At 34.4% G+C, this 21864-nt stretch overlaps 1 protein-coding gene across 3 annotated transcripts in view; it reads left to right on the top strand.

Annotated features, from left to right (window-relative positions):
- Nucleotides 1-21864, top strand: part of Rb1 (RB transcriptional corepressor 1) — a 131929-nt gene that overhangs the window by 34820 nt on the left and 75245 nt on the right. For all 3 annotated transcript variants that reach the window (XM_070003196.1, XM_070003195.1, XM_070003199.1), the window contains 8 exons: nucleotides 2404-2514; nucleotides 4530-4672; nucleotides 7387-7464; nucleotides 10063-10172; nucleotides 11896-11973; nucleotides 17303-17390; nucleotides 20559-20675; nucleotides 21698-21754. In XM_070003196.1, the coding sequence (XP_069859297.1) occupies nucleotides 2404-2514; nucleotides 4530-4672; nucleotides 7387-7464; nucleotides 10063-10172; nucleotides 11896-11973; nucleotides 17303-17390; nucleotides 20559-20675; nucleotides 21698-21754 (782 nt within the window). The remainder of the gene's footprint in view (nucleotides 1-2403; nucleotides 2515-4529; nucleotides 4673-7386; nucleotides 7465-10062; nucleotides 10173-11895; nucleotides 11974-17302; nucleotides 17391-20558; nucleotides 20676-21697; nucleotides 21755-21864) is intronic.

Here is a 21864-nt window from a genome sequence, read left to right as displayed (position 1 = left end):
TTTCTGGCTATTTTTGTTGTTGTTGTATTCCCCCAATCCCCCCAATGTTGGCTATTTTTATCTTAGGTCTTTCTGTTTTGAGCTATTTTTGTAATGGTATTATTTGGTCCTGAGCTTTTTTCTTAGCGTATCTACCTTCTGCTTTTGTATAATTTGTGATCTGAGTAAGTAGCTCAGGCTAGCCTCGCATTTTCAATTCTCTGTCTTTTGCTTCTGGTTTACAGATTGTAAGCAGGTTCTAACATGCCTGGTGAATTCTTTTTGTCTTTTTTTTTTTGGTACTGGGGATTGAACCCAGGACGTTGCACTTGCTAGGCAAGCGCTTTGCCACTGAGCTACATCCCAGCCCTGGTGAATTCTTTAAGTTCTTTTTTTATAAGACTCTTTTCAATATTAGGTTCTTCATTTGAGTTTTTTCCCCATAAATATATTTTCTTTTCTATTTTATTTTATTGTAAAGGTGATGTACAGAAGGGTTACAGTTATATAAGTAAGGTAATGAGTACATTTCTTGTCCAACAATGTTACCCTCCCTCTTTTCCTCCCAAATTCCTTGCTCCCCTATTCTCCTTTTGTAAAGTTCATTTCCAGCATAGTGTCTTGTGAGTATTACTGTTGAATTGGTTCATCCTTTGTTCTTTGTCTCACTATTTTGTTATTTGTGACTCTGTTTTCCTTTTCTGTGATGTATTTGTGTAATTGCTGTTCTTACCTGCTTTTTTTTTTTTTTAATCTTGCTGAGACTTTATGCAGCTGACCCTGACTTGATATTTTCTCTGAGGTGGTTTGAAGAGAATCTCTCTTCATCTATCTTCTACATAATCCATAACTTGTTTGTGTTTCCCAAAGAATATTAGTGTACGTACAAACAGGCATTATTAATGTCTTTTTCTAGCCAGAAGGTAAAGGAGACTAGAGAATCATCTAGAGTAATGTAAGACTTTGTGGTTCTGAGTTTTTGTTAGAATAACCTTTATAAATCTTCTTTCTATAGTAGAATTGTGTCAGGATTCAGATTGTTCAGATTGTTCCAATTCAGTGTTTGTATTGGTATCTGTATTTGTCAGGTGGCTGTGTGGTTTATTTCTATCATTTCACTTTTCTCTCAGCAGTCTCTAATTCAGAAGTGGAAAAAGTGAGGATTCCCTTTGAGTTCTACTCAAATTTATTGCTGTTAGCACTTAGGCAGTAAAGATTTTTGCTTTGATTACTTGGATATTGGAAAAGATAGTCTTTCATGTTATTTCATGCTATTTTTTTACTTAGAATTGCTGTCATTTTTTACATCTCTGTTTCTTAGTAACTTCTATATATCTTGAAAACATATCCTTGGCACCATATATATGGATCTAAAAAACTTACCTGATATAAGTTTACCAGTTTTCTCACATTTTTTTCTGCACCTTCAATATTTGTTGAGATTATTGCTAGTATAACAGTCAGATACTCAAAGGCTAGAATGTGAATCTAACTAAATTTCCCTTTAAAAAATAATAGAGCCATAAGTAAAGATGCAGTAGCTGTATTAGACCATAGCTTGTGTTGTATCTATATCTCATGTATCTCTTATATGCATATATTTTCTTATAGCCCCCCAGTTGTGTGCATATACACAAATACATAGGATTAACTTTTAGAACTTTATGCCAAGTTACTGTTTGCAATCTAGTGATTTTAAAATTATGTATTAATTTTGTGTTTTCTTTCCTTTTCCTTTGTGGCCCTGGGTAATTGAACCCTAGGCCTTACACATGCTAGGTAAGGACTCTACATCCCCTGAGTTATATCAATATCCCTAATTGGTTATTCCTTAATGGCTCTGGTTATTACAATATTTGAAGTATTGAAATATATTTTTAAAACATTTATATATTTTATGATATATTTTGACCATTGAAAAGATGAACTTTTATGAACATAATTAAAGGTTGTATGTATTGTGCTTCAAAATCATTTTCAAAACTAATACATTATGTAGTTCATACTAAAACTGGAAAAAGTTTTTTTTTCTTTTTGGCATTACTGGTGTTTGAACTCAGAGACTCACGGTTGCTAGGCTGCTGTAATACTACTAAGCCATTCCTCTAGTTCTGGAAAAAAAGTTTTTCAGAAGCAAAACTTATATACAGAATTAACTACTCATACACAATTAATTATAATGTAAAGTGTAAAATTCTCAGAATATACTTTATTTATAATTTTATAACAATAATTTTTATTCCTATTTAAATATGTTAAACCCGATCTTGATTTTTTGGGGGGAGGGGGGTTAAGGGAAAAAATATCATGCCTCTAATGATTATCAAATAACTGAATACAGTGAGATGCCCAAACCCACAATTTTCTCTTGCGTTAAACATTTCATCTCTAACTTTCCTTAAAAATGTGAATCTTTATTTTCAGGGGAAGTATTGCAAATGGAAGATGACCTGGTAATCTCATTTCAGTTAATGCTGTGTGTGCTGGACTATTTTATCAAGCTCTCACCTCCTGCATTACTCAAAGAGCCATATAGTAAGTACTTTAAATAATGTATGTCCCTTGTCCTTTGTCTTCAATATTTATTGAATATCTAGTATATTCAGTTTTATTTGCAAACTGAAAAAGTCAAATACGGATTGTGCACTTGTGCTTGACAGCTTTCCATTACTGTAACAAATATGTGTGATAATCATCTTATATAGAAGAAACAATTATTTTAGTTCATAGGTTTGAAGGTTCCAGTCCATGATAAATTTGGCCTCTTAAGCCTGTGGCAAGGTAGCAAATTGTGGTGGAAATGCATGGTAGAACAAAACTGTTTACCATAGGGTGAAGGAATAAAAGACAAATAAAGAAGGAGTTATAGTCCTACTGTCCTTTGGGAAATAAGAAAGTTTTTCCAGTTGTAGAAAATCAAAGAATGCCAACAAAAAAGATAGTATTTGAAAATGAGTATTGACCAGTAGTTAACACTGGGGGAAGGCATTGTATTGAAAAAATTGAATGAAAGTATTTCTCATAAATAAGAGTAAGAGGTAAGACAAAGATATCAATGGAACTGTGTGGGAAAAGTATCCCATTCTACAGGGACAGCTTAATTATTGTTAATGGTGTATGCTATAATAACTATGATTTTTTTGTAAGTAAACTGTAAGTGATATTATGTTAGTGATGAAATGGGAAGGTATTTGGTTAAAAACTATTTCTAATATAATGAAATAGCGTTTTACAAAGATGGGTATATTCTTCTTAGACTAGAATTTCTTCCTTTGGTAGCGTTGGTGGTAGGATTTTAAAAAATCACTTATTATACTACAGAAAAATGTAAATTTCCTGGAGCTAGATTCATTCCTTTCTCCTATAATGTTATTAATACATGTAGATGGAAAATCAAGCAATGAAGTCTCAAAGTGTTGTTGAAGAGGCTGAAAGACTGAAGCACAATTAATCTCTGTTAACATTAACTTAATGGAAAAATGTAGTCTTGAATAGAATTTTGCAAATTTTCATTTAGGAAACCACATACAAAGCAAAAGAAATGAATTTTAAATTCTAGAAAAAATAAATTTGCTTCACATTTTTTTCTAACTTTAAAATTTTTCCTTTTCTGCCTTTACTTCCACCTTTTTGGTGTTCTAACGTCAATAAGTTGATGTCATGTTTTTCTTTCAGTTAATATATTTTTTCTTTTGGATAATTCAGATCTGTACTTAATTCTTTAAGTACTATTTTGAATAGAAACCAAGAGAAGATATTGAATTTATTGAGTATAGTGAATTTCAAATTTACTTTTGTGTGGAGAATTTTAAATGAATACAAAAGAAGACAGTGAGGACAGTAGTATATGTTTCCACATTCTTAACACTTAGCATCAACAGAGAATGAATTGTCAGTCTGTAGCCCCATCTCCTGCCCAATTCCTCCAGCAGTATTTTCTTGAAGCATATCCTTAAATATGTTTTCATCCTTGTCTGTCTGCAAAGAAATTTTTAAAGCAAAATGACAGTCATATCATAGCTAAAAACTAGTTTTTATACTATATTTAGAAATTGAATTTATAAATATTTGCTCATTTATTTAAGGCTATAAGATGAAAGCAGTTTTTGCTCTTGCAAACTGAGTAGGATACACTTAGAATTAGTTTCTAAGGTGACTATTTCTCTGACTTCTGTATGTATCTATATGGATTTAAAGGCATTGTAGTTCCTTTTGGGCTATTTGGGGCAGGAAAACATAGGGATGGCAAAAACTAATATCAAAATATAACTTACAATATGAATTCAGGGCTTGGGGAGGAGTGATTGCCTAGAATGTGCAAAGGTCTCGGTTCTATCACTAGCACCCCACCTCCAAAAAAGTGAACAAATAAAAATAAAAGGATAGTAGGTATTAAATAAGTAAGTAAAATTGTTGTCTTTGTAATGATAAGTAAAAGAAATAAAACAATATCAATATTTTTCTGACTTTTCTGGTTAAAATGAGAATATCTCATTATTTTATACAGTGACCATATGTAGTTGTTCTTACCTAATTTACTATTTTTACAGAAACAGCGGTAATACCTACTAATGGTTCACCTCGAACACCCAGGCGAGGTCAGAACAGAAGTGCACGAGTAGCAAGACAACTAGAAAATGATACAAGAATTATTGAAGTTCTCTGCAAAGAACATGAATGTAATATAGATGAGGTAAATGTATGATATCTTTAGAACAGTTAAAGTAAATTTAGATATAAGTGCTAACAAAATATACTTCTTTAACAAGGAGCATTTTTTTTGCCTTTTTCCTCTTGACTAAGGCTTAAACTCATGACCTTATACTCTCTCTCTGCTGTTTACTCTACCACTTGAGCCATACCTCCACTTCTGGCCTTCACCTGGCTATTTGTAAGTAAGAGTCTGCCTAGGTTGGCTTTGAATCTCATTTCTCAAATCTCAGACTCTTGAATAGTTAGGATTATAGGTATAAAACACTAGTTCCTGGAAGAACGCTTATTTTCTTAAATTATTGTTTTTAAATGGTTGTACAAAGGAGTTGCCAATTAACAAGGAATTTTATTAATAGAATCTTGATTTCAACATTCTCACCCATCCTTCCCTATTAAACCCTCCCTCACTCTACTTAATTTTGTAGGATATACATTGGATTCTTGACTGAATTTTCCCCTTCTTCTTTTGTCCCCTTTCCCTTTGACCCCACCCTATCCTTTTTGAGTACCTACTGTCTGGTATTTTATTTTGCTGAACTTTGATTTTACCTTTCTAAGGAATTACACTATTTCAAATCTCCCTAGAATCTTCCATAGTTCAGTTATATTTGTATACACTTGCATATCACCCAAATATTTACTTATGAGTTTGTAAGCTAAATCTAACTTATTGGTAAAGTAGAAGGTAGAAAATGATATTAAATTACTCCCAAGTTTGGAAAAGAAAGTTAAATAAATGAAAGTTTTAAAAAATTCAGTAACCTATTACAAGTATAAAATAGCCAGTAGTATAATTCTAGGTTTTCTGACTATGATTTTTTTTTTTCTTTTTTGAGATGGTCCTGGGGTTGAACTCAGGGTCTGGCTTTGTCCTTCAGCTTTTTTGATCAAGGCCAACAGTTTATTATCTGGGCCATACCTCCACTTCTGGCCCTTTTGGTGGTTAGTTAGAAAGAAGATTCTCATGGATTTTCCTGCCTAGGTTGGCTTCTGACTCTGATCCTCTGATCTCAGCCTCCTAAGTAAGCAGCTAGGATTACATCATGAGCCACTGACACCTGACTGGACTATGATTTTTTTTCATTTCTATCAATTAGTTGTACATGGGTATCATTCCCTCCCCCATCCACCCCCTTCCCATTGTTCTTGAGCTTTTGTGTTCAAACTTTGAGCCACAGATCAACTTCCAATTTTTTGAGGTGGTTAATTGGAATTAAGAGTGTCATGGACTTTCCTGCCTGGGCTGGCTTTGAACTGCAGTCCTCAGATCTCAGCCTTCTGAGTAGTTAGGATTATAGACATGAGCCACAACACCTGGCTACTTGGGGCTTTTATTTTTTTATTTCATTTTATTTTTGTGGCAGTCCTGTGGCTTAAATTCAGGATCTGGGCACTGTCCCTGAGCTTCTTTGGCTCCAGGATAATGCTCTAGCACTTGAGTCACAACACCACTTCTGGCCTTTTCTGAATAGTTTATTGGAGAAAAGAGTCTCATGGACTTTTCTGCCACAGCTGGCTTTGAACCGCAGTGTGAGCCACCATCACCTGGGTGGGGGGTTTATGTTGACATGTCCATATACTACACATACCACATACTTTGATCAGATTCACTCCTCTGTCTAACTGAAATTTTGAAAAATTTATATTATCTGTAGGGTATTTTTACATGAAACAATGCATATCCCACAAAACATTCTTATTTGGCTTGAAATAAATTACTGGGTATTTTGTGTGTAAATTATTTTCTTGCTTAAAAATTGACTTCCAGGGATGGGAAGGTGGCTCAGTGGTAGAGCACTTGCCTTGCATGCATGACGCCTTGGGTTCGATTCCTCAGCACCACATAAGCAAAAAGAAAAAAGCCAGAAGTGGCGCTGTGGCTCAAATGGTAGAGTGTTAGCCTTGAGCTGAAGAGCTGAGGGAAAGCGCCCAGGCCCAGAGTTCAGACCCCACGACCAGACCCCCCCCCCCAAAAAAAAAATTGACTTCCTATTCCCTAAGCAGGTATCAGAAGATACATGTACAAAGTGGCTCAAAATATACTTTGGGGAGAAATCAGAGGCAGTGCAGAAGAGTTGTGGCTTTTGGTGGTAGACAAGTAGATTTTCATTCTAACTCTGTTACTTTCTACCTATACAGCTTTGGTCAACTTGCTTAATTTGTTTGAGTGCTTTTTTTTTTTTTTGCTGGTCCTGGGGCTCGAGATCTGAGCACTGCCCCTGAGCCTCTCTGTGCTCAAGGCTACCCCACTGCCACTTGAGCCACAGCACCACTTCCAGCTTTTCTGAGTAGCTTATTGGAGATAAGAGTGTCATGGACTTTCTTGCCTGGGCTGGCTTTGAACTGTAATCCTCAGAGATCAGCATACAGAGTAGATAGGATGACAGGTATGAGCCACCAGTGCTGGCTTTGAGTGCTCTTTTAATCTTTTGTTGACTTTGGAATATTGAGTTGGTTTCAGTGACTTCTCATAAATCATATTTCATGATCAGTCTCCACTTATCTCTATTTATGACTTGGAATTTGGTGCATATACATTAAAAAGTAAAAAGCAGATAATAGAAATAAGTTTCATTAATGAAAGTATACCATTAATCAAATGTGAATTATTACTTTATTCTTGTGTTAATGACAGAGATTAGACTTTAATTTGTTTTAAATTTTAATGATCATATTGTACTTCATCTTTTTCAGGTTAAAAATGTTTATTTCAAAAATTTTATACCATTTATGAACTCCCTTGGAATTATAACTTCTAATGGACTTCCAGAGGTAATCTGAAAGAAAATTTAATTTAAAAAGTAATATGTTTTAAGACTTTGGGGAGGGAGGATAGTTTATATTTCTTTTTTCCTGGTATTGGGACTTGAACTCAGGGCTTCATTATCTTGTCTTTTTCACTCCTGGCTAACACCCATATTTGAGCCATGTTTCCAGTTCTGGCTTTTTGCTGGTTAAATGGAGATAAGAGTCTTACATTTGTCTATTCTGTACTGACTTTAAACTTTTATCCTCAGATCTCGGACTCCTGAGTATATAGGATTATAGGTATGAGCTACCAGCAACTTGCTGTTTCACATTAAGATCAATTTACTGTATATCAAATGTATATATACATATATTTTTTTGCCCAAAGAAAAGAATCTACCTAGGTATTGTAAAATCAATTTTTGGATGATAAAATTTTCTTGGAATATATATTCAAATAAGCATCATTTTATGATTTGTACTAGAAATTGATCTGTACTGTTTCCAAAATTAAAGTATAGTATTTTAAATTTCTAAATGCCACTATATATCTAAATATAGTACAACTAAACACACAAATTTGATTATAGAGCCATGCACAAAGGTCTTAGATACTTGGGAAGCTGAAATTGGGAAGGTCACAGTTCAAGGCCCACCTGTTTGTGAGACTATCTCAAAAGAAAATGCTGGACTAATGGTGGGCAACTGCCATCCTAGCTACTGTGGGAAGTGTAAAATAGGAGATTGTAAGGTTAATTTATGGGCCTTGGCAAAACTGAGTCCCTATCTGAAAATAATCAGTACAAAAAAGGACATAGAGGCATGACTCAGTGGTAGAGTACCTGCCTAGCAAGTGTGGGCAAGTAATTCAAAACACCAGTATCACTAAACATTTTTAAAATTCTAAGTTGCTTTACTAAGCTTTCTCAAGCATAGGTTCTACAATTAATGCAATTAACATTATTGCATTATTGTGTTACATAATGTAGAATATCTTGGTTTTTTTTTTTTTTTTTTTTGGTTCGTCGTGGGGCTGAACTCTGGGCCTGGTTGCTGTCCCTCAGTTCTTCAGCTCAAGGCTAGTGCCCTACCACTTGAGCAACAGCGCCACTTCTGGCTTTTTTCTGCTTATGTGGTGCTGAGGAATTGAACCCAGGGCCTCATGCATGCGAGACAAGCACTCTACCACTGAGCCAACTTACCAGCCAGAGTATCTCTTTTGAGTGTCTTATTCAGGCCAGATGCTGGGGCTCATACCTGTAATCTTGGCTACTCAGGAAACTGAGATCTGAGATTACTTTTTTAAAGCAAGCCCTAGGAAGAACGTCCATGAGACTCTTATCTCTAGTTTATTTTAAAAAGAATCTGAAAGTGGAACTGTAGCTCAGGTGATATAGCCTTAAGCACAAAAGCTCACAGACAGCACCCAGGCCCTGAGTTCAAGCCCCAAGACCAAAACAAACAAAAAACAACCCAAACTGTGCTTAATAAAAATAATTTTGGTTGGAATGTATGTGGTTGTATTGCAAGAATATTTTGTGTTAGTGGTATGCCATCCTTCTGTTTCTTTTCATATTTTGCTACAAATGTCTTTCTCGTGAGAACAAAATGACTAAGAATTTTAGGTGATATGGTGAATTGTGTGGTAAAATGGATGTTTTGCTGCATGATGAACAACTTCTCAGTGATGAAGCATATTTTATACATCCCTACTATTAGTCACCAAGACCAAATCATGAAATTAGGCAGCTGGATTGACGTTTCTGTGACCTGGCTTAGTAGCCAATTCTTGAATTCATTAATTTATTTACTAAATATTTGTTGAATATTTGTTACATGCTAGGCATTTGTGCTAGATACTGTGACACTGAGATTTAACTCTCAGTTATCCTTAAGGTGTCAGTGGGAGAGACAGTCAAATAAATAGAACATTACAAGAGTCTGCAAGAGTCTGATAGAAGTTATACACAGGGTTCTGTGCAGATCTGGGGTATATAGGTGTTTTTAAAAAGTGTTTGTAGGTGATGTGATTATTGAGCTGAGTAAGCCTTGTAAGAGATGCCATTGCTATGGGTTGGACTTTGTAAATTCAAAGGTGGAGTGATGTTTGATAATGTAGCCTATCTAGTGAATTCCAAGAAATTCTTTAAGGTTGGGAGACAGGACAGAAAGAATGGTAAGGTATGATACTTGAGAAGTATTAATAAGGAACCTAGTGTTGTGTTAATGAGTATTCTTACTATCTTAGGTACCAAACCTGTTTTCAACTCTACAGAAGCTTAAATGCTTGCAGTGATGATTTTTTTCCCCTTAGAATGTATTAAAATTGTAAAACAAATCTTGAGAAATTTTTTTACTTACCTTATTATGTCATATATAACTGCCAATCTATAGATGATTATTAGTGCCTAAGATAAGATAGGGACAATGATTCAATCTAAACATGAAAAAACTGTCCTTGTATACTTACGAAGGCAAACATACATTTAAATAAATTTCTGCCTCTCCTTTTAGACTGTAATTACATTGCATGTGAAATGTATAAAAATTCTTGAATGAAATCTGCTAATGTATGCTGAGAGATATAATTACACAAAAAGATAAGCTATGATTTTTTTTAAGGTTGAAAGTCTCTCTAAACGATATGAAGAAATTTATCTTAAAAATAAAGATCTTGATGCACGATTATTTTTGGATCATGATCAAACTCTTCAGACTGATCCTATAGACAGGTATTGAACATAATATACGTTTATTTATTGGTATGTCTTTTTTATAGAGTAAATGTGAGTAAATCAAATATGTTTTATTGACTTTTAAATAATAATAATAATGTGCTGTAATAAAGAAGACAACAGTATTTTCAATAGGTAAAATGTATTAATAGAGATTTTATGTAAATTTAAATAAATATAAATAATTTTGTGCAAGTTCCACCATTTATGTAAATTACAACAATTATCTTTTTTATCTAGCTGACTATAGTAATTTTTTTTTCTTTTTTTGCTAGTCCTGGGGCTTGAACTTCGGGCCTAAACACTGTCCCCGAGCTCTTTTTGCTCAAGGCTAGCATTCTACCACTTGAGCCACAGTGCCACTTCGGCTTTTTTTCTGTGTGTGTGATACTGAGGAATCGGACCCAGAGCTTCATGGATGTTAGGCAAACACTCTACCACTAAGCCACATTCCCAGCCCTATAGTAATTTTTTAAATATACATTTAAAGTAGTAGTAGTTGGGTGCTGATGGCTCACGCCTGTAATCTAGCTACTCAGGAGGCTAAGATTTTAGGATTGTGGTTCAAAGCCAACCCACGCAGGCAAGTCTGTGAGACTCTTATCTCCAGTTAACCACCCCAAAACCCGAAAGTGGAGCTGTGACTCAAAGTGTTAAAGCACTAATATTGAGCAAAAGAACTCAGGGACAGTGCCCAGGCCCTATGAGTTCAAGTCCTATGACCGACAGAAAAAAAAAAAAAAAAAAGAGTGAGAGAGAAAGAAAATGTTAGAGCAAATGCTTGTACCATCACATAAATGGTAATTAACTAAAGTTAAAACTTAAGAAAAAATAAATAATTTTAAAATAAATATTTCTTCTCTTTTTCAAAAAAAAAAAAGGAAATGGTTAGTAGTTGGGCACTTGGTGGCTCGCTCCTGTAATCTTAACTGTTTAGGAGACAGGTCTGGAGTATGGTAATTGAAAGCAGCCTGGATAGAAAAGTTCATGAGACTCCAACTTCAGCTAACCAGCTAAAACCTGGTGTGGCTCAAGTAGTAGGGCACCAGCAGAGAGCAAGAAAGCCTGTGGAGAAGCTGAGTTCAAGCCCTAGTATTGGTAAAAAGAAAGTAGAAATGGTTGAATTAATTTGGAGACTCAAGTGGTAGTCTGTTTTTCGCCATCATTTTAATCTATTGCCTGCCTACCTCATTTAAAAAATTAAGAAAATATATGCCCTGGGATTAGCAGAAAGAATCCCAAAATTAGAACTGTTGACAGTTATTATTAAACAGTTTGTGACTGATCATAAGTAAGGTTAATTTTGTTTTTAGGAGGAAATCTTTCTATGTGAAATTGAAAGTACTACATTTAATTTTGAATAAAATACAGTAAAATATTTCTAATTTTAAGTAGAAATATATAACTTGAGCCTCAATGTTTAAAATTCTTAAAGTTTGATTAATACTACCAGCTACTACTACCAGTAGTAGTACTATTACCAGTCAAAAACATTTGACTTTTTTTCCACATTTAAGAAAAATACTGAATGGTTGCTGTGCCTTTGTCATAAACCTATTGGAAAGAAACACATACTTAAGTAAAACAAGAAAAATTTAAGCAGCAGTTTAGTTAACTATTAGTTCTCCTGCTGACTTACTATGTTGTATGATATATGAGACAACAGGAGGTATTATACTGTTTTGTTGTTGTAGTATGAATGACTTTGCTTATCATTTAGTTTTGAGATGCAGAGAACACCACGAAAATGTAACCCTGATGAAGAAGTGAATGTGATTCCTCCACATACTCCAGTTAGGTATGGATTTTCTTACTTGTAATTTTCATTGTAATTGTTTATTCAATGGCTTATAATGCTTCAGGTTTATCTATTTGTTTCATCTTGTATTTGTACATACATGTAATGTATTGAGAGATCTTTGTGTCCTTTATATGAATTGCTTAGGTTACAGTTATCAGACCTAGATACGTCTGTTCAGAAGGATTATGTGTGATTCACCTTAGTAAAGAAAAAGTATTACATTTGATCTACATATTCTTAAGGGATTTGAACTTTTTTTATTTAAGTAGTTGTACAAAGAAGTTCCCATTCTACAAAACAGTATATGAGTACAAAGTGTCTGACAACATTGTCACCCATCTCTCTTAACCCATCCCTTCTCTCACTTTTTTTCTTTAATTGAGATTAGGTGATTACATAAATTTCACAGTATTGTAGAATAGTGATACTTTTAGTCACAAACACATTTTAACTTTCACAAGGCAAATTGTCATTATCATGGTCTATAGTTTGTGAATTCTATGAGCTTTGACAATACAAGTTATTTTTTCCACATCAGGTGGTTTACATTTCTTTCCTTTTGCTTAGTGTAGGCTGTTCTCACTTATTCTATTCCTCCTCCTGGCTTCCCTCTGTTGCGTGCATATATCTATCATATATATGGTCTAGAACATGGAGTCATTTAGCAATGATATGACAAAATGGGTGGCTGTCCTTTGTTTCTTGAGTCCTGTTACTTTGCCATATCTTCTTGTTTTTTGCCTTTAGCATCCACATATCAAGGAGACCATGTGCCATTTGTCTCTTTGTTCTTGGCTTACTTTGCTCAAAATAATCTGCTCTAGTTCTATCTATTTCCCTGCAAATGGCATTATTTTGTCCTTTCTAATGGCTGCATAATATTCCATTGTAGATAGGTACCACAATTTTTGGATGCACTCATCAGTAGTGAGGCATCTGGGTTGTTTAATGTTCTTTTTCTTACTCACTTGTCACATCTAATTCTTTTTTTGATTTTATCGAATCTATTTCTAAAATATGAAGTCCTTTTGCCTTTTTCCTTCATTTCTGCTTCTGCCACCTTTATCCAAGACATCTTTCTATTTCTCTTAGAGTTTCTGCAGTAACCTGCTAACTGATTTTTTTTACTTCTGCTTTTGTCAAAGACTGTTTCTCTCTCCCACCACCAACAAATCTATTCTCAAGAGAATTCCAAGAACAAATCAGTTTATGTATGTTCATGTTGCTATTAAAATTCTCTAATTGCTTCCAGTTGTAATTGGAATACAATGCAAATTTCTTAGCAATGCTTATAAAACTTTGTGTGATCTCTTTTTTATTAATAAATTTTTTTCATTGTGAAAATACCGTACAGAGGGGTTACAATTACATGAGCAAGGTAATAAAGTACATTTCTTATCAAGCATTGTTGCCTCCTCCTTTGTTTCCCCTTACCATCCCTGCCCTCCCAGATCCCCCCCTTTCGCCGCCAAAGTTGTAAAGTTCGTTTTTCAACATAACATCTTATACATCTCATTGTTGCAATGGGTCCACCTGTATCCCTATTTAAACCATTGTTTTTTCCCTTCCCCTCCACAAATTATACCAACATCAAATACAATGAAAACAGGTTATATTGTGGGGGAGGGACATACAAAGCAACAAAGTAATCATAAATATGTTAGAAACAATAGCAAGAAAGAAAAACCATTTGAGTCCTTATCTTGGGGTTCATTTCACCTAACATCAACTTATCTGATTGTTTCTGCTTGTCTCAGACATACACTAGTTATTGCAAATAAGGGAAACCATGGGACCTATGTTTCTTTGGGCCTGGCTTACTTCACTTAATATAATTTTTTCTAAGACTTTCCATTTCCTAACAAATGGGCAATGTCATTCTTTCTGATGGAGGCATAGAATTCCATTGTGTATATATACCAAATTTTCTTGATCCATTCATTTACTGAGATGCAGCTGGGTTGGTTCCATATCTTAGCTATGGTAAACAATGCTGCAGTAAACATAGTTGTGCTGGTAGCTTTAGTATGGTCTTGTTTGTGATCATTTGGGTAAATGCCCAAAAGTGGGTGATCTGACTCTTGTTTCTTCTCCAAACTCACCTCCATTTCTTGTTTACTATGCTTGGGCACACATTGGTCATCTTCTTTTTTGATTTTGTAAGTTCTTTTGTATTTGCAAATTTTTACATTTGGTATCTTTCTGAAATTCTTCTTTATTTTCTTTCCATGGACTTCCAGCTGCTACTCTTCCTTTATGGTTAGCACATATACTGCTTTTTTTTAAAAAAAAAAAAAAAGAAGAAGAAAGATCTTATGCCTGTAATCCTAACTACTCAGGAGGCTGGGCTTTGAGGATTGTGGGTCAAAGTCATCCAGGCAGACAAATCTGAGAAGCTATTATCTCCACTCTAGCAAAAACTTGGAAGTGGAGGTGTGGCTCAAGTAATAGAAATGAAAAACTAATAGGCAAGAGTCTGAGGCCCTTAGTTCAAGCCCCAGTACCAGAACCAAAAAAAAAAAAAAGATAATTTAAAAAATTTACTCTTTCTCATAGCATCTATTCCTTTATAGCCTTATCACATAATTATTATAAATTCATTTGTGTGTAGCTTGCTTTTTATTTATACCCATGATAGTTTAGTTTAAATTCCAAACTATATGGAACATAACTTTTTTGTTAACCATTTATAATTAAGGCCTACCTTGGTACATAGAAGACAAATAGTATATTTCAAATGACTGTACAGACACAAAAACATACACATTTCATATAAATATAGTAATAAGAGTTACAGGAAAGTTCAGATGACAGAATAAATTTTATATGGTGATGTCTAAACAGAATTTTGAAATACTTCATGAGACAAGAATTTCAGGGGTTGGTAATAGCCACGTATAAAAGCATTGAAGTGTGAAATGACATAGTGTATCTGGTGAATTGTTAGCAGCCTTGTGTTAATTGTAAAATGGGAGGATAAAACAGCTGGAAGATCTTCTATGGTGTGTTCACAACTGTGGATGAGGTAGCCTGTTCAGTAAGTGGATAATACACAGAGTAAGGATAAAGTCAGGCTTGATTTTTTTTTTTTTTGCTCAGTTGTGGAGCTTGAACTCTGGGCTTGGGCTCTATCCCTGTGTTCTTCAGCTCAAGGTGAGCGCTCTACCTCTTGAGCCACAGCACCACTTCCGGTTTTCTGGTGGTTAATTGGATATAAGAGTCTCACAGACTTTTCTGCCTAGGCTGGCTTTGAACAGTGATCCTCAGATCTCAGCCTCCTCAGTAGCTAGGATTACAGGAATGAGCCACTGGTGACCAGCTGATTTTTTTATTTTTATTTTTTGCGTGCTAGTGGTTTGTGAAGGTACGGTAAACCTCAAGAAGATAGAACATGATGAGAAATAGGCTGCCAATTTGTGTTAGTGCTTAATCAGGATGCAAATTACAATAGCCTGAGGAATTTTGTCAGAGTTTACATGGCTAGACCTTACAACTACAATAAGTAAAAAATCTCTGGTCCTCAATAAGGTTTTTAATAATTGTTATAGTGTTGTTGAGAGATGCTGACAATATGAACTAATCAAGTAGTGGTGGGAATATAGGAACCAAAATAAGATTAATAAGTATTTGATGAATATGTTTATGGAATATTAGTCTTACAACATTTATGGAAGCAAATGAAAAATGAAAAATAAATTGTGCATGAAAATAGATGTGACTGTCTGAAGAGGCCAAGAATGGATGGCAAGGGTTCAGCAGTAAGAACACTAGCACTTAAGCACTGGGTAGAAGTTAGTTTCTAGAAGAAGACTATAGTTATGGAGCCTAAAAACCAAAAGGAGGCTACTGAGTTTCAGGAAAGAGCCGCTTCAGGGAAGTCTCATTTCATAGAACAAATGAGAAAGGCCCTTTTGGTTTTTAGCAGATGAACAGATATAAAAGCCACATGGAAATATGTTTGAAGGGTGTAGTATAGATATCATATTAGAGAGTCTTTTCTGAGAACACTGAACATGGTTTTTTGGTTGTTGTTTATTTTTTTTTTTTGTCCATTGTTTTGTGGGTCATGGAGCTTGAACTTAGGGCCTAGGCACTGTCCTTGAGCTCTTTTTGTTTAAGGCTAGTGGTCTACCACCTCAAGCCACAGCTCCACTTCTGTTTTCTGGTGATTAATTGGAGATTAGAGACTCACAGGTTAGCTTTGAATGGTGACCCTTAGATCTCAGCCTTCTGAAAAGCTAGAATGACTGGTGTGAGCCATCAGCACCCGGCCTGAATATGTTTTGCTAGGTAGATCTCATCAGCTCTAAACAGTGTTGTACAGTTCTTTTCATCCTTAAGCAATGTCTGGAATACTAGTTTTTACTGTACACCACACACACAGATGTTACTGTTATCATGCTTGTTATAGAATGAGCCAGGTGCCAGTGGCTCACACCTGTAACCCTAGCTACTCAGGAGGCTGAGATCAGAAGATTGTGGTTCAGAGCCAGCCCAAGCAGGAGACTCCATGAGATTCTGATCTCCAATAAACTACTCAAAAAAAGCTGGAAGTGGCATTGTGGCTCAAATGGTAGAGCATTCACCTTGAACACAAAGAAGCTCTAAGATAGCACCCGGGCCCAGAGTTCAAGCCCCTGGACCAGAAAAAAAAATATGGAATGAAAGAGATTTTAAGAGATTAATTTAATCTTTTTCTTTAGCGATGGTAACTTTTAATGTATCTAGGACTTTGACATCCTTTCTTCTTGTAGATCTTTGAAAGAAAATCTCTTTACCTGAGTTACTAAATACCTATTGTCTTTATTTGAAAGTGTCTTATGCCAGCTATTTCTCCATATTATATGAAAATATATTATGCCACAATCACGTCATTTATTTGGCCAATTAATGTTATACTAACATATTTCAGTTTATTAGTTAATGTATCAGTTCTGTAATTATAAACTTACTGATTACAAGCTTGCTGAGCTGAGATTTTACCACTTGAGCCATGCCTCCAAACCAGCTTTTGGCTTTTTTTTTTTTTTTTGAAATGGAGTCTCACATAGACTTTTCTGCAAACAGTTGGCTTTGATTTCATCTTCCTGAATAGCTTGAATGACAGACATGAACCACCTGCATAAACAATAAGGTCAAACTCCTGATCCTCAGACTTTTGAGTACTGAGATTTACATGCATACACAGTCATACCTGGCTGTTAATAAGGTCTTATTTCAGTGAACTTTTAAAAGATAACTAGAAGACAGTGTATTAGAAGATGTGTTTAATTTGTTTCTCTCCTTTTTCCCTTAATCGATTAATGCTCCTTTTTTTCCCCTGTAGGACTGTTATGAATACTATCCAGCAGTTAATGATGATTTTAAATTCAGCAAATGATCAACCATCTGAAAATCTGATTGCCTATTTCAATGTAAGCCATATATTAAACATTATTTTTCATGATCTTTGGCAAAGAAATTTGAAATTAGAAGTTAAAATACTATTTTAAAGCACTTACCTCTTGCTTAATATGTCTTTCATGCTTTCTTAACCCCCTAAATTAGAATTATTGGTGATACAATTTTATTTTCAGATTATCTTACATCTGTCATTTTCCTTGCACATCATTCTTTCTTGCAAGTTATATGTTATTTTTGATATAATTTTCTTCCTTCAGATTTTTAAAAAAATTCTTGTAGTAAGATTAGTTTAGGATAATATTATACTTTTTTAGCTTAGAAATGACTTTTATCTCTATTTTGTGAGAGGTGGTTTAGCTGGATCTTCAGCTCTCGTTTGAGGTTTACTTTGAGAAGTTTAAAATATTGTTTTATTATTCTGTTGATATCATTTCACTATTTTTTGGTTCCTATTGTTGCTAAATTTAAGAAGTCTTGTGTCAGTGTAGTGTTTTTTTATAGCTACTTTATCTCTTCTCTTTGGTTACATTTAAGATATATTCTTTAAAGGTAATGTCAGATAGGACTGAACACTCACCATAGTATTGTACTCTTTTTTTTTATTCTTTAACTTTCTTTCTTTTTTTTTTTTTTTTTTTTGAGGGCTGTGGGGCTTGAACTCTAGGCCTGAACACTGTCCCTCAGCTCTTCAGCTCAAGGTTAGCACTCTACCACGTAAGCCACAGTGCCATTTCCAACCTTTTCTGTTTATGAGGAATTGAACCCAGGGCTTCATTCATGCTGGGCAAGCACTCTACTGCTGAGCCACCTTCCCAGCCCCTCTAAGTCACTTTCATTTACAGTTCTTACCTGGTGCTGTGTGAATTTCAATTTGCAATCCCTAATAGACTTCGAGTTTGGTATTTGAGAGAGCCCCTGATAACATTTCTTCTAAAAAAGGGAGAGAGAGAAAAAACAAAAACCCTAGCACCCATATTAACAGACTTACTCCCTCCTTACTTAGCCCAAATGAGTAAAGGTTAGGACTCAGTGAAATGCTTATCTATACAAGGCCAGAACACTTTTTAAAATTTGGCTTATTCTAGTAATTATGTGCTTTCTATAGTTGTTAACAACTCCTACTACTATAAGATGCTTATGATTTAGTCATATGCTGTTGTCATCTCTTGCCTTGTTCTGCAGGAATAGTGAAGTAATTTCTTTCATCATATTCATAATTGTGTTGGCTTAGAACTAATTTTGCTTGTCCAACTGGTATTAAGTTGCTTTTGTCTACGAGTTATCTGTAGGACAAGAATATTTGCCATAACATACCTATCCAATTGCCTGAACTGTTAGCAAGGATAATGATAGAAGTTAAAAAAAGGATAATCTCTTCTCAAATATTATTTTGAGTGTTTTTCCAGTGTTGCACTAAATAGGAGCTTTTGTTTTCATTTTAATTTCTTTAGTTAGGCAGAAAATTCTGCCTGAAAGACATTCTGTTTAGTTCAATTTAAAGCTTAACTTTTAAAATGAAGCTTTATAGCTTAACTGCAGTTTCATGTAGATGACAGATTGTCTCAGAGTAAGCATGTCTTAGAGATCATTACATTTTTCCTTGATTTTACTTCTTCATTAGTTCAAGTTCCTTTTTTTTTTTTGGTGCCTGTCCTGTGGCTTGAATTCAGGGCCTGAATGTTGTCCCTGAGCTTTTTTACTCAGTTCTAGTGCTTTACTGCTTGAGCCACAGCTCCACTTCTGGTGGGTTTTTTTTTTCCTTGCTTGTTGGTTGGTTTGTTTGGTAAGTAATTGGAGCTAAGAGTTTCATGGACTTTCATGTCCTAGCTGTCTTTGAACTTCCATACTAAGATCTTAGTCTCCTGAGTAGCTAGGATTACAGGTGTGAGCCACCAGTCAGTCATCTTCCCTATTTGTAAAATCTTAGAAGCTACATATGTTTTAATGAACATTTTTGACAACAATGATATTGTGATGGGAAGTATTTGTCACATATTTCTAAGATTTATGTGTTGTTTTCTTTCAGGGATATAGAATCACAGATATCTTAAAATGTGAATTTTTTTCCAGTTCTAGGATTTGAACTCATGGTCTTGTACTTGCTTGTCTTGCTTGGTTGGCTGGTCCTCTACTATTTGAGCCATGCCTCCAGCCTATTCTTTCGCTGTCTGTTTTGGAGATGGAAGTTGTGGACTTTTATGCCCATGTTGGTTTTGAAGTGGGATCTGCTTGATCTCAGTTTCCTGAGTATTTTAAGATTATAGTCATGAACCACCAATGACCAGCAGAATGTGAATTTTTTGAGTGATACTATATATATTACAAAGAATTATAATCAGATTTAATTTTGAAAAGTTTATTTTCATCTATGGAATACTTTGGGCATATCTTATCTATAAAGATTATAAAAAATAAGGTCAATCTTTGATCAAGGTGTTAAGATATGTGTCTGATATATTTTAATGAGTTATAGGATATAATACATCATATTACTTATTGTAATATAATATCCAGTAAATTGTTTTAATGATTAAAGTTGATGTTGTCTCACCAAATGATAAAGTATTAAGACTTTCTTTTATGCCATTTCCCCATCTGATACTTGTGAAAACATAGATAAATGATTTGACTAATTTTTAACTCATTTAAAGCCTAACTGTGAATTGGGAAGTGATACCAAGTTCACATCTTTGTTTTGTTTTTTTCATTTGCTTTTGGGGGAAGGTAACATATATTTTAATAAACATCTTAGATGAGGAATCATGATGGGTTAAAGGAGTTAAGAAATCTGCTCAGAAGTGACGCTGTGGCTCAAGTGGTAGAGCACTCACCTTGAGCTGAAGAGCTGAGGGACAGCGCTCAGGCCCAGAGTTCAAGCCCCACTACTGACAAAAAAAAAAAAGAAAGAAAAAGAAATCTGCTCTTCCCTAGCCTAGGAACAGAAAATTTAAGTAATTTCTTTTAATATTGTGGGTTTTTTTATTTTTTTATTTTTGGCCACTACATTCAATGGAATTCTGTTGTCTGAATATAATCTGTAGGCTTGTTTGCTTAGTTATTGTGAAAGTGTTCTTGTAGATAATTGAAATTATCTACTATGTAATAGAAATTTTAATTTCTGTTGAACAGTTTTAATGAACAATTTCCTCAATATTGATTTCTCTATACATCTCTTAAAGAACTGCACAGTAAATCCAAGAGAAAATATACTGAAAAGAGTGCAGAATATTGGATACATCTTTAAAGAGAAATTTGCAAAAGCCGTGGGACAAGGATGTGCTGAAATTGGGTCACAGGTAACTGAGTTGATTTCTACAATGTAGAAGTTTTAAAGGCAGTATTTAGCAATACTGCACATTACTGTAATATTTATTTGTCCAGTCCTATAAAATACTGGTAGATAGGATAGCTATTTATGGGAAACTTCAAGGCAAACCATACCCTACCTCATTATAAAAAAACAAAAGTGCATATATCTATTGTAGAAGATATACAAGGTGCAAATAAGAAAAATAATTAAAATTTCATACTATTAAATTTTTGGAGTATATATATGAATATTCATATATACATAATGCTAATGGTTTATATTATGCATACCATTTTTGAGTGTGTATATGTATATGTAACTCAAAAATTTTATTACACTTTCAACTGATAAACACTAGTTGGTTAAAACCTAGTGCTGATAAATTTGTCTGATTTTTGCCTGTTTTGTTAAGTTTTGTGTACAGAGATTGTTTTCTTAAGCCTACATGACTTGTTTTAAAACAAATGTTCTAGGTTACAAGTATTACACTAGGTATGTAAAGGGTTTAAAATAGTGCTGGGTACATTACCTGCACTTAGTATAAATGATGCAGATTGAAATGGATTGAAGGGAAGTCAGGTAGTTAACCTATTCTCATAATTTCCTGTAAATGTTTACCATCAGTTATATTTAAGTCTTGAGTTTTAGATAGTTTTTGTGATTTTTAAATTTGATTATTTTTTATTTTTTGGTGCCAGTCCTGGAGCTTTTTTGTTCACAGCTAGTGCTCTACTATTTGAGCCATGGCTCCACTTACTGCTTTTTGGTGCTTAATTAGAGATAAGAATTCACAGATTTTTCTGCCTGGGCTGGCTTTGAACCAAGATACTCAGATCTCAGCCTCCTGAGATAACAGGCATGAGCCACTGGCACTTTGCTACTTTTGTGGTCCTTTGATAGCTCATATTTCCAAGAAGGTTCTGAAATACATTTCAAGAAAATACCTACTAAAAAGTAATTTTGTAATTTTCTAAAGTATTAAGATCTTGTTTTTTTTTTCCTTTGTAGAGATATAAACTTGGAGTCCGATTGTATTACCGAGTGATGGAATCTATGCTTAAATCAGTAAGTTAAAAAAAATATATAGGGCTGGGAAGGTGGCTTAGTGGTAGAGTGCTTGCCTTGCATGCATGAGGCCCTGGATTTGATTCCTCAGCACCACATAAGCAGAAGAA

This window comes from Dipodomys merriami, unplaced genomic scaffold (genome assembly GCF_024711535.1).
Source record: "Dipodomys merriami isolate MVZ:Mamm:240054 unplaced genomic scaffold, mDipMer1.0.p SCAF_6, whole genome shotgun sequence".
NCBI lineage: Eukaryota > Metazoa > Chordata > Mammalia > Rodentia > Heteromyidae > Dipodomys > Dipodomys merriami.
This window is presented reverse-complemented; position numbering and strand designations above follow the sequence as displayed.